The following is a 13,354-nucleotide window of genomic DNA, read 5'->3' as shown; positions in this document are numbered from 1 at the left end:
GAGGGCAAGTTTGTTTTGATTTAAAAAATAAATAAAATTAGCAGCTGCAGCAAACTGTCAGTCTTGGACTTCTGCTGTTTTTCATAGTGTTTAATTGCTTATGAGAAGAGTCAAATTTCCAGTCTGGTGGATGAGGAGATGGGAAATATTGGTGGGGGTGGGGGAGCCCTAGCAGTCATCCCTGCTTTGATGACCCATTGCCAGACCATTGTTATGGCCAATAATAATCATAATCTGTTTATATATTGCTTTTCAACAACAACAAAATTCTCAAAGTAGTTTACGTAGCAAAGGATATGAGAATGACTATTGTTAAATTCTTAAGTATGTTTTTCCTCTCTCTTTACTTACCTATTTCCCTTCTTCTTTCCTCTTTCACAGCTGTTTTTTATGATTAGGAGTAAAGACCAGTACAAAGAAGAATCAGGATGAAAAGATGGCCGACTTCTTGTTACCACTGGGTTCTAACAGCTTCCACCGGTTCACACCTGAATCCTTGGCTGCGATCGAGAAGCGAATCGCAGAGAAGATCGCGAGGAACGCCAAGCAGGAATATAGGGAACAGTTGGCCGACGAAGAAAAACCCCGGCCCCAGCTTGACTTACAGGCCTGCAAGAAGATACCTGATATCTATGGGTCTCCTCCATCGGAGCTCATTGGGGAACCCTTGGAGGACATTGACCCTTTCTACAGTGATCACAAGGTTAAATCCATCACACCTTTAGCTCTGCGCTCATTTTTAGAGATGGCAGAAAGTAGAGAGGAGGGAGGCTGTGGACTTTCCTTTCTCCTATTTTCCCCCCTAGTGGAAATCATTCCTATTTGGTGTCAGGATGAGAGAATGAGTAGGGACACACTCTGCTTAATGTCTTAAAACTAGGTGATTCGGTTAGGGGTGGATGGAGAGTATTTTAAATAGGGGCATGTGTCAATTACCCAATTGTCTTGACCCAGGAATCTATTATTGTAAGTACCCTCATATTTGGCAGATTATGAGCCAGAGATGATAGCTGTTGGCTGAAGACAGAGAGAGTGTAACCACTGCAACCCATTCCACTCAATGGCTTCCAGTTGATTCCCAGTTAGTTGGTAGGGTTGGAAGCTTTTTTGCTCCTGATGCCCCTTCCCTTTTGCCTTTTGCCTGTAAGGCAGCAATGAAACAGATGGAGCTTCTTCTCTCTTTACCTGCATCTTGGGGGAATGCATCGCCTGATAAATCCCAGCCTGTTTGGCTTCTGTGAAAGTCACAGGAGTAGGGCTAGCAAAATAGTGACTGGCAACCCTGTTAGCAGAGGACAGTCATGTCGCAACTGGGCACCCTGTCATAGCCATGCAGCCCCATGTGCAAGATGAGCACACACAGTCCCAGAGGCTGTCTCCCCAGGGACCATGGCGGGCAGGGAACAGGCAGCCAAAGCCCTGGCTGCTTGGTCCTGTGCTTCACTTGTAGCTTGAAAGGGGCAAGGTGACTCCTCCTCAGTTGCAGTTGTCTGATCCTAGAAAACTACAGCCAAAGAAGTGGTTGGTCAATCAGATGTGAAATCTGGCTCATTCTCCACACCACCACCAACACCCACTTCTTCTTGGTCATTGTGGCCACTTAGGAATGCCAAGTGGCTTCTACAGTCACTGCAACATGGTTGCAACTGGGAGAATGTCTGTTAGGTTCAAGACTCAGGGCACTGCAGCAGCACTATGCCTCCTTGGCCCCATCCCTCCCAAGCTCAATTACTTCCCATTTCCTTCTGGCCAATAATGTAGAGTCCCTCCAGTTTTTAGGCTGGGTGATGTCTCTCCCCCCCCCCCCAGCCGTAACACTGTTACATTGCAAAAATTACACCTGCGAAAGAATTTAGCTTCCCCACCCCCACCCTGCACTTAAATCACCCCACTGTTTGGTAAGGGTCGGGCAGCGAGTGGAATCCTAACACATGGATCAGTCACATCTAGTTTGACCCTTAGCTCCCTGTGTCCCCAGACCTCTTCCCAATCTTCAGCCTATTCCTGGATGTAGATTTAATCCCACTCAAACTGGCAACTTCCACTTCTCTCAAAGAATCTGGACTGCCAACAGTATGGTTGCCTCAGCAGCTTAGCATTCTATGCCAACAAGTCAGCTTAGCCAATCAAGGTCAGAGATTTCACCACCCTAAAGGAAATGCAGTATAAGTATCAAATCAGAATCCTGCCTCCCTTCATCAAGAAAGATGTGATTGCACAGTTTCTCTTAATTACATCAACATAAGAAGTTTGTTGATAATCCTTTAAGCCCTTTCTGAAGTCCTCAACCCCCCCCCTTTTATAAATAATCCAATTCAGGTGCATATAGGAACTTATATTTTTCTTTTTTTCTTTAATAGATTTGTATACCCCCCCACTATCAAAGTCTCTAGGCGGTTTACAGCATAAAACAAACCAACAATTTAACAGTTAAAACATATAAAAACAGATTAAAATATCCATTAAAAACACCAACTAATTAAACAGCTTGGCTGAAGAGATGTGTCTTTAGGACCAGCTCTGATCTCAGCAGTTCTGGGGCAACTACAGAGAAGGCACACCTTATATATAGTGATTCTGTGGACCGCAATTTTAAGTCCAAACTTGATGTTCAGTGGCAAGACCTGAGTCTCTATCAAGGATCTTAAAAGCAGGGAGTGGAAGGAGCAATTTGGAGCAGGGAAAGTGGCAGATAGGACAACAGTTAAGCTCTGCAGATCACATTGCCTTCTTCCTGCTTTTTAGCTAGTTTGGCAGAAACTTGAGTCTCCGCCCCATTTCTCGCTTGTGGGTCTTCAGACTCACAAGGAGACCATCCAGTCTCTTCCCCCCGCCCCCTCACAGTCTGGAAGATACTTCCGTGAAAGTGACAACATGTCTCTGTTTTGCCTGTGGGCAAATGGTTGTGTTTTTCCTTCACCACAATCCATGATGCCCTTTTTGCTAATACTTCATGAGACTATGCAGGGAGGAGAGCTGGTCTTGTGGTAGCAAGCATTAATTATACCCTTTGCTAAGCAGAGTCTGCCCTGGTTTGCATTTGAATGGGAGACTACACGAGTGAGCACTGTAAAATATTCCTCTTAGGGAATGAGGCTGTTCTGGGAAGAGCATCGGCCTGCGTGCATGCAGAAGGTTCCACACTCCCTCCCTGGCTTCTCAAGATAGGGCTGGGAGAGACTCCTGCCTGTAGCCTTGGAGAAGCTGCTGCCAATCTGGGTAAACAATAGAGAGCTAGAGGGGATTGAAAAGTATTGGCAAGAGCAAGGCAGATTCCTAGAAGCAGCTCAATCCTTGTTGCTTAGAGTAATCAATAAATCCATGCTTCTATTTAAAAAAAACCACAACATTGGCAAGCAATGGACTATATAGGATTACAGATAGAGGATTTCAATTAAGAAAATCAAATAGGACCCTCTTAGTAGAGAGAGTTAGACCAGTGCTTCTGTCTAAAGTAAAGTTGTCCCATCGAGTCGGTGTCGACTCTAGGGATGTGCAAACCAGCTTGACGTTCGGGGTAAAACTGGACCAACCCCCCACCCCCCGCGACTGTTTGGGGGGTCATGAGCTTTTAAAAAAAAACCAAATTCAAAAATATTTTATGGCACTTACCTCCTTTGGGGGAGTCATTGGAGGTGGGTGGGGGGTCCGTGGATGTTCCCCCTGCCCCCAGTGGCCTCAATGCAGCCTGAACTGGCCCATTTGGCCGGGTCTTCAGCCCATTCGGGCCTTCCCCCTCAGCATGGCTGCCATTTTGGAGGCCACTGTGCCTGCGCAGTTGGCCTCTGAGAGGCCTGGCATGACCCAGGCCTCTCAGAGGCCAATTGTGCAGGTGCAACAGCCTCCAAAATGGCTGCTGTGCCAAGGGGGAGGGTTTAAACGGGCCAAAGAGCGGGCCGAACAGGCCGGTTGAGACTGCATTGAGGCCAGTGAGGGCAGGGGGATCCTGAGTGGACCCCGCCACCTCCAACGACTCCCCCGAAGGGGGTAAGTGTCATTAAAAAAAATTTTGAATAACAAAACAAAACAAAAAATGTTTGCGAACTCCCCCGCCCTGGACCGAACCAAACTGGGGGGGGGGGGGCGTTTCAAGGGGGTACCGGACCAAACTGGCTTGGTATGGTTCTAGTCCAGGCCAGACTTGAACTGGGCCAGCTGGTTCCGTGCACATCCCTAGTTGACTCATGGCGACCACAGATCTATGTGGTATTCTTTGGTAGAATGCTGGAGGGGTTTACCATTGCCATCTCCTGCGCAGTATGAGATGATGCCTTTCAGCATCTTCCTATATCACTGCTGCCTGATATAGATGTTTCCCATAGTCTGGGAAACATATCCGTGGAGATTTGAATTGGCAAGTTACTTCCCTGCTGCACCATTCAGTGGCTGCTTCTGACTAGCCCTTGCTTTTTAAAAAAACTTTTTCTTTATTTCAAATAATAAGCAATACAATTAAAATTCATGTACAATCAATTTTAAAACACACACACACACACACACACACACACACACACTCCCTCCCTCCTGAGCTTCATATTTAAAATATAATATTTATCTCAGTAGCATGAGAGATAAATGGAGGGACTAAACAAACAAAAGGTGTTTTTTTTTAAACCCTTCTTAAAAATAATCTTCAAAATCCATACAATTCAATAAAATCAGACCACATTGCAACAAATTCTTCTTTTCCATTTCTAACCGCCCCCCCATGAAACTCCTTATTCAAACTGTGCTAGGGAACACACATCCATCATCCCCAACTGTTTATCAGGAGTAAACTTGTCCTTCCAAAGTTGTATCACAGTCCTTTTGGCAATTCCCCATGCTCAAAGAATCCTTGATATATAGATAAATTCCATACTTTGGGGACATACCCCCAAAGGACATGAACATCTTTAACAACCAGTCACAGTCATATTAACAGTTTCATGAATTTCCAACCAAAACAAGGCAACAACAGGACAGGTCAGGAGTGGAGGGAGGCCAGCGGTGGCCAGCATATTTTACTGCAATCAGGGCCACTTGTCACTGATTTAAAGGAACAGGATGCCCGTGCTCCCTATTCCAGAGTTCTCGTATGTAATTCATATCAACCTTCTCTCTCTCTCTAAATTTTTGATGGAGAAAAGCTACTGGTTTAGGTACATCCTTTAAATGTTCCACATCTAATAATAAGGATGGAGTTTCTGAGGCAGCAACTGCATCTGGTCCAAAAAGCTCAGTTAGCAAATGTTTAAGCTGAACCAACTGCCAATTAGCCGTCTGGGGCAAATCAAATTCAGACTTCAAACTATCAAAAGATCTAAAAACAAAATCAGATGTAATAAGCTGATCCAAAGTATTAAGGCCTTGGGAAGCCCAAGTAACCGCCTGACCCTCAAAAGGATTCATCGTTAAGCTTGGGTTTCCCCACAACGTGAGCCTATCATGCATATAGGGATTAAAACTCTGTCTATACCCCAAAATTCTCCATATATATCTTGTAACGGCATCTTCCATGCCTTTCATCGTCCCCCGCCCACCACATGGCTCTTGCATCTTTAATTGCTGAATGACAATGAGATCCTGCATGTCAAGTATTTTCATACATGCAGATGTAGCGATGAAGAAAGCTTCACCTGCTGAATTTCTGCTTGTCACTCAGTTTTTTAAAACACAGGAAGTTTTTTTTTAAAAAAAGTTGATGACTCCCACTCACATGGCATCTATGTGAAGATACAGGCAGACCTGCAGTGCCAAATCAAGAGGTTTGGGGGTTATTGGTCCAGATCCCAAAAAGCATATTTCAGATATGTGTAGAGATGTGCAATAGATGCCTGAAAGGTAAGGCTACTGCAGATATCTGTCATGTTCTGCTCCTGAAGTGAAAACAGCAGATCTGCAGTTGTGGGTAAGTGTCTCAAACAAGCAACATGTGTATGAATGGCTGTGCAGTGAACTGTGGGATGGGAATGGGGAAAGAGAGAAGGCAGTGCTTTGGGGTGCAAGAGATGGCATAATGAAGATCATGTCCTGGATTGGGGAATGGATGCCCAGATGGTTCTGCTTAAAGAAGGAACTGCACGTGGTCATCCAATCTCCTCTTGTACATGTAGAGGGCTTCTCTGGCTGAGTTCACATGCATAGCAGCACCCGAGATGGAGGCAAGCCACCAGTTCCCAGGGTGCATGAGCTCTTAGAGACCCTATTTCTGCTCCCGTTTCTGATATGCCAAATTTATGTAACTGCCAATTTGAATTAAGTTACGGCTGTCAGGTTCCCTGATGGAAGTGAAGCAGGCTAGGTCAAAACTGGTGGGTTTAGACAACACAACCAATCTTAGCATATCAGAAACTAGAGCAGAAGTAGAGGCTTACACCAGGGGCACATGTACATGGGGAAAAGTAGTTCACCCCAACCTTGGGTGCCACGGGACACATGAACCTGACCAGAGTTTGTGCCAGTGGGCACTTTGCTTTATAGAAGAGGTGGATGTGTGTTCATCCTGGCCATTGTACACCATGCCTCTTTCCAGAATACTCCTCTGGACTGCTGAGCATATTCTTTTCCATGGGCAACAGTGCCCAAACTGTGCCTTTTGAAAGAAGAATGATGCTCAATAGTCTATTCTTTATAAACCGGAAATATAGATGTGAAATAGCCTGGCCAGTTATTTTGGAAGGATCCAAAATAAAAGCTCAAGGGAGTTTTTTAAACAGAGTTTAAATATTCTTTCATCCTCTTTTGTTTTCCAGACATTTATAGTACTGAACAAAGGGAAGACAATCTTTCGATTTAGTGCCACTCCTGCCTTGTATATACTTAGTCCTTTCCATCCAGTCAGAAGAGCAGCAATTAAAATTTTGGTACATTCATATCCTTTCATTTTGAGTTTTCTCCTCTGCGATTGGTACAAAATGACGAGTTGGGCAGTTGCATGCTGTTGAATTCCTCCTAATCACCACGCCGTATTTCAGGATCAGTGCTTTTTAGAGATAGAAAATGGGAGGGAGGCCTATGTATGTTTGAGGTCAAAGCACATGTAGGAGAAAATGGAGCAGAATCCTGCTTGATTTAAATGAAGACTCTCTGTGCTCTTGTGCTAAACAATGCAGATGCACTTTCTGCACAAAGAAAGTTGAATTCTATAATCTGTTAAATTGAACAAAATCCATAATTTCTCTTATTTTGCAAAATTTATTCACTGGAACTACATGGGGAAACTGATGTATTACCCTTGTCCACTGGAAATGTTGTTTAGTAAACTTCCTCTTGTTGTGAGATGTCAATTGACTTTCAAGCATAAGGGTGAGAAACTTGCTTTAAAAAAATAAGACTGAGATTTCTGGAAGTTGAATTCTAAGCCCAGTTATTTTCTCACGGAATATTTATTTATTTGAATGCCCCACGCTTTTGCATAAGATTTCCAAGGACAAGTTGCATTTGACAGTGGAAACAATTATAAAAACACCACCAAGTATTTATTAGTAAAGACAGATGTGAGAAACAGCAGCATTATGCAGATCTTAACAAATAAAAACCTTTTAAGGCCTGAGCCTTAAAATGGGTCTTTTCCTGTTGCCAGAAAAACATCAGTTTTGGCACCAAGCAAACCTCTCTCAAGAGAGCATCCCACAGGTGGGTCAACACCTGCCTAGCCACTGAAGATGAGGGCATCTGGAGAAGGGTTTCAGAACTTGAAGACTGCCTTAAGTGTTGTTGCAAGCTGATGTGGAATTATGGCACACACATGCACAGCCCTGCTTGAAACCCTGAGTGCTCACCTGTCCATTGACTTGCCTGCCTCTGTCTGGGTGAGCATGGTGAATAGGTAAAGTGGTAACCTTTTTCCTTTCCTGGCCTTGTTTCTGTCCCTTAAAAGCAGCTGGGCATGTTGAAATTCAACTGGTGAAGTTTTTCCTGGATTTAGGATAAATTGACATTTGTTGGGTGGAATGAAAAAAATCAATAAAACTATGGTTAAGCAAAAACTGTGGCCGTATAGAGGTGTCTTGAAAAGAAGGATGATTCTGGTGTTTCCTTGATGTCCTGGGGTGGTTAAGAGAGAAGACTAGATATCCCTAGACGGACTCAGTATTGCAGTCCTTCAGCTGCAAGTAGCTTGCTGTGAAGGTTCCAGAGCAATTACGTAATAGCCCAGAATATGCATTTTGCACTGAGATCAGGATTGCTGAGTTAAAAATCGGCTTGGCCTTTTTCCTTTCCTGGTCTTGTTTCTGTCCCTTAAAAGCAGCTGGGCATGTTGAAATTCAGCTGGTGAAGTTTTTCCTGGATTTAGGATAAATTGACATTTGTTGGGTGGAATGAAAAAAATCAATAAAACTATGGTTAAGCAAAAACTGTGGCCATATAGAGGTGTCTTGAAAAGAAGGATGATTCTGGTGTTTCCTTGATGTCCTGGGCTGGTTAAGAGAGAAGACTAGATATCCCTAGACAGACTCAGTATTGCAGTCCTTCAGCTGCAAGTAGCTTGCTGTGAAGGTTCCAGAGCGTAATGGCCCAGAATATGCATTTAGCACTGAGAACAGGGTTGATGAGTCAAAAATCGGCCTGGCCTGCTTCTCTGCCTGTAGCTGTTTGATCTGCAGAAATCAATGGGAGAAAAGCTTTTCATGGTGTGGATATACAACATTGTCACCTGCTTGTGTCTGCTGATCCAGCTGCTGTGAAAGGCACAGATTCAGCGGCTGGTTGAAAGACAGAGGCAACCCAATCAGGAATGTAAACTCGAGCTAAAGGCCACTTAGCCAGTTGGGGTGATGTTCTGGCAAGATCCTTGTTTCCTTTGAAGCATGAGTTTTGTTTGGGCTGCCTAATGGCTATTTCATCCCTCGCCGGTCACGAGAATGAAAGATGCTCTCCCTTGAGTAGAGGGGAGCCTCGCTCCCGTATTTAGCAGGACATCATTATCAGTCAATAAAAGCCATTCACATCAAGGGAGCTCTTTAGAAAAAACACCCACGACCAGCTTGGCTAAGTAGGAAGTCAATAACCCGGCAGAATGGAACCTGAATCAGCAATTATTGGAGCAAATAATATCAGAACTGCAAGCTAAGAGAACTGGATCTATTAACTGACTTGCATGGGAATACCTAGCTCCATTCCCTTTCCTTCCAAAGGGGGAAAATGTTATAAGAGCATGTGCATAGAATACTGGATCTGGGAGGGACCCAGTGGTGGGTAACCACATCCAGTGCCCTGTTGATCATCCTACCTAAAGCTGCTTCACTGTCATCTCAGAGCAAGATAGGAAGCTGCCTTCAGCCGAGTCACACCATTGGTCCATCTGCAGAGTAGAGAAGGATATCCATCTGCAGTCAGAGAACACTCTTGTCTGCTCTGGCTGGTAGTAGTTCTGCAGGGCTTTGGGCAGGATTTTTTCTTAGCTTTTCCTGGAGATGCCAGAGATTGAACTGGGAACCTGCTGCATGTTAAGCAGATGCTTGACCACTGAGCTATGGCCTCACCGCACCCCAGAAGCCAACAGTTCCCAGTATTCCCGGGCAGTCTCCACTCTGCATGCAAAAGGTCCCAGGTTCAATCCCTGGCATCTCTAAGTAGGGCTGGGGAAGCCCCTGATTGAAGCCCTAGAGAGGTGCTTCCAATCAGTGTAGACAATAGGAACATAGGAACATAGGAAGCTGCCATATACTGAGTCAGACCATAGGTCCATCTATTGTCTACACAGACTGGCAGCGGCTTCTCCAAGGTTGCAGGCAGGAATCTCTCTCAGCCCTATCTTGGAGATGCTACCAGGGAGGGAACTTGGAACCTTCTACTCTTCCCAGAGCAGCTCCATCCCCTGAGGGGAATACCTTACAGTGCTCACACAGTCTCCCTTTCATATGCAACCAGGGCAGACCCTGCTTAGCTAAGGGGACAGGTCACGCTTGCTACCACAAGACCCGCTCTCCTCTCCTACTGAGCTAGATGGACCAATGGTCTGACTCCATCTAAGGCAGCTTCCTATGTTCCTCTTAGAGCTATATAACAGATAAGCTTTGTGTGGTGTGTATCATTGCTTGACTGTACCATTTTATTCTATAGGTGAGAATCAAATGCATTATATTTCTCCATATAAAATAACTCTCTTGCATTAAAAATGGGAGAGGCCTCTAGGATGATCTTCTATTTCCTTGTATCAACTGGCCTAGTAAGAGCTACTTTGGATCACCCAGTCTGTTCACCTATTACAGCTTCTTAGATTTAATATTTCTATAACACCACTGGTGTTCAAGACATGTAGTGATCATGTCTTGCTGTTTGTATAAAAGTACGGGTACTGTGTGTGATTCTGTTTGAGCAGTTATCTCCCAACACTGGTACCAGTTTCACCCAGTACAGCTTTCAGGCACCTGAACTGGGTAAATCTGAATTCATTCAGTATACTGAGTATCATTCAGCCAAAGTTAAGCACTTTTAAGTTCCATTGATTTCCATGGGAGATATTTAAGGATGTTCTTAATTCTCCACTGAAATCAAGGGAACATAAAAGGGACATACACAGTGCAGTCATAAGAACATAAGAACAGCCCTGCTGGATCAGGCCCAAAGCCCATCTAGTCCAGCATCCTGTTTTACACACTGGCCCACCAGATGCCTCTGGAAGCCTACAGGCAGAAGTTGAGGCCATGCCCTCTCTCCTGCTGTTGCTCCCCTGCAACTGGTATTCAGAGGCATCCTGCCTCTAAGGCTGGAGGTGGCCCACAGACACCAGACTAGTAGCCGTTGATAGACCTCTCCTCCATGAAGTTATCCAAACCCCTCTTAAAGCCATTTAGGTTGTTGGTTGTCACCACATCTTGTGGCAGAGAATTCCACAAGCTGATTATGTGTTGTGTGAAAAAGTATTCCTTTTGTTGGTCCTAAATTTCCTGGCAATCAGTTTCATGGGATGACCACTGGTTCTAGTGTTATGTGAGAGGGAGAAGAATTTCTCTCTATCCACTTTATCCACACCATGCATGGTTTTATCATATCATCCTGCAGCCATCTTTTTTAAAAACTAAAAAGCCCCAGGTGTTGTAACCTTTCCTCATAAAGAAGCTGTTCTAGGCCCCTGATCATCTTGGTTGCCCTCTTCTGCAACTTTTCCAGTTCTACAATGTCCTTCTTTAAATGTGATGACCAGAATTGTACACAGTACTCGAGGTGTGGCCACATCATAGTTTTGTATAAGGGTGTTAGAATATTAGCAGTTTTATTTTCAGTCCCCTTCCTAATGATCCCTAGCATGGAATTGGCCTTTTTCACAGCTGCCGCACCTTGCGTCAACACTTTCAACGAGCTGTCAACCACAACCGCAAGATCCCTCTCCTGGTCTATCACTGACAGCTCAGATCCCATCAATGTATACTTGACGTTGGGGTTTTTCATCCCAATGTGCATCACTTTACACTGAAGCAACACTGAACTGCATTTGCCATTTTGTCAGCCACTCACCCAGTAAATAGTCCTATGCATGCTTGCTGAGAAATATGACCCACTGGGTTCAAAGGGCTTTACTCATTTGTAAGGCTCCTCAGTTAGTTCAGGTCTTACCTGCAATGCGAGGAGGAGGAGGTTTAATTAGGAATAGTAGGAGTGGTGTTGGTAAGTGCTGATGCAATTGTTAGGGGACACAGAGCCTCTCCAAAAGCATGGATGCAGTTTTCAGATGGACGAAACCAGTGCAGGTGCCCCACTCTTGGGTCAGCAGGGCACTGTGCTGTCTCGGGGACAACAATAATAAAAACAGCATACAGAACAGAAAGGGAAGTAACCACTAAAAAGGAAACCAACAGCTAAATGGGGGTATTGGGGAAGGCCTGCAGAAACAGAAGGGTCATAAGAGGGTCTGGAGCTAAGTGACAGAGCATATGCCTTGAGTGCAGAAGCTCATATTTGCCATGTCAAGTGATGCAAACTGATCAGGGAGCAAAGTAGACTATCGAGGTAGAAGGTGGGGAACTATGTCTGCCTTGTTACATTTGGAATGGTTTAATTTCCAATGCACAGTGCTGGGGAGCATGGTGGCACAGAATCGGTGACCTCTGAGCTGGGCGTTCACCCTCTTAGTCCAAGATATAGAGAGTGGTTCAGTGGTAAAGAAAAACTCCCTACACACACTCAGGAGCATCTTGTTCCCATTTTGTATATTAAAGGGCTGAACCTGTAAGCTGAAAGCAGAGTCTGGCTGTCGTCCACCGTGTGCTATTCCACAAAGCTTGAATTGTTTGTTGCCATTTCCATGGTCTATTTTCGTGCTGCCTGCTGCATCTCCTTGACCTCCTAGTGATCCTGTCTGTCAGCTTCTTCCCCATCTTCTCTGCATGAAATTCACTTAGAGATCTGACTGAAGGCTTTCAGGCTTCCAAGTGGGTGGTTTGTTGATGGAGCCAAAGCTTCACCAAGTCACTTTACTTTACTTTCATCCGCACTCCTTCCAATTAGAGGAATGTCAAACTCAACTCAGTTTAGAGGACTGTCTGCAAGGAGTGTCCTGCGGTGAAGATGGAGCACATTTTCCAAGAGAAAAGGGCAAGAATTAATAGGATCTGGTGCAGGTTGCCCTTTGGGGTGCATAGACCCGCCTATGCCAACAAGAAGCTTCCCTTGTCGTATCTGACACTCTTTTTTTCTTACTTCTTTCAAAACCATAAGGCACTGGGTCTCAGACTGAAGGCTCTGGCCGTGGGACCCAGGTCAGCCTCACTGGCGCAGACTCTGGTGATGGTGCAGACCTAAGACTTTGCACATGTAACTGTTTTGAAGGGGGAAAGGTCCTAATAGAAATGGAATCAAACAGAATTGAACATGGACATTCAGACTATTTCTCTGCACCAGCAGAACTACCATCGCAGTGCTGGCAATTGAACTTGGTGACTAACCATGGCATCTGTGGTGAAGAGGCAAAGTTGCAGTTTTGTTTGGTTTTTCTGTTGCTCTTCGCTGCTGAGGTAAGGGTCAGATTTCTTGCTCCCCGCTATATTCATTGGCTACAAGACAAATAAACCTCATGACATTTCCTAGGAGTCCTTAGGGCTGCTGCTTTTTGCTCTCTCGATGCTGTCAATGCAATCAGGCTCAGAATGCAAGGCAAGGCAAATGTCATTCTTTATCCACATTTGAAGGCCTTATCTTTTCAGTCTCTCCTCCTCCTAACTACATCCTAGAGTCGGTTCACTCTGGGTTTTTTTCAGTAAGTGTGGGTGGTTTTAGCAAAAGTGGAAATGGAGCTGCTCAGTGCATTTCAAACCCTTTCGGGAGTACATATTTATCCAAGGGAATCTTAGCTACCTAACCTCTCTGCATCCTTGTGGTAATATATATGCACAGATCTGTATGCGAAAGCACAGGCTTGATGGCTCTAATT

The 13,354-nt window shown here is 44.8% G+C and overlaps 1 protein-coding gene across 13 annotated transcripts in view; it reads left to right on the top strand.

Moving 5' to 3' along the window:
- LOC128329198 (sodium channel protein type 5 subunit alpha-like) overlaps window positions 1–13,354 on the top strand; it is a 371,320-nt gene that overhangs the window by 89,487 nt on the left and 268,479 nt on the right. For all 13 annotated transcript variants that reach the window (XM_053259890.1, XM_053259889.1, XM_053259895.1 and 10 more), the window contains 2 exons: window positions 382–703; window positions 6,735–6,855. In XM_053259890.1, coding sequence (XP_053115865.1) covers window positions 437–703; window positions 6,735–6,855 — 388 coding nt within the window. In that variant the 5' untranslated portion in view covers window positions 382–436. The remainder of the gene's footprint in view (window positions 1–381; window positions 704–6,734; window positions 6,856–13,354) is intronic.

Source organism: Hemicordylus capensis, chromosome 6 (genome assembly GCF_027244095.1).
Source record: "Hemicordylus capensis ecotype Gifberg chromosome 6, rHemCap1.1.pri, whole genome shotgun sequence".
In the NCBI taxonomy this organism is placed as follows: domain Eukaryota; kingdom Metazoa; phylum Chordata; class Lepidosauria; order Squamata; family Cordylidae; genus Hemicordylus; species Hemicordylus capensis.
The sequence above is the reverse complement of the archived record's forward strand: the minus strand, read 5'-3'. Positions and strand labels throughout refer to the sequence as shown.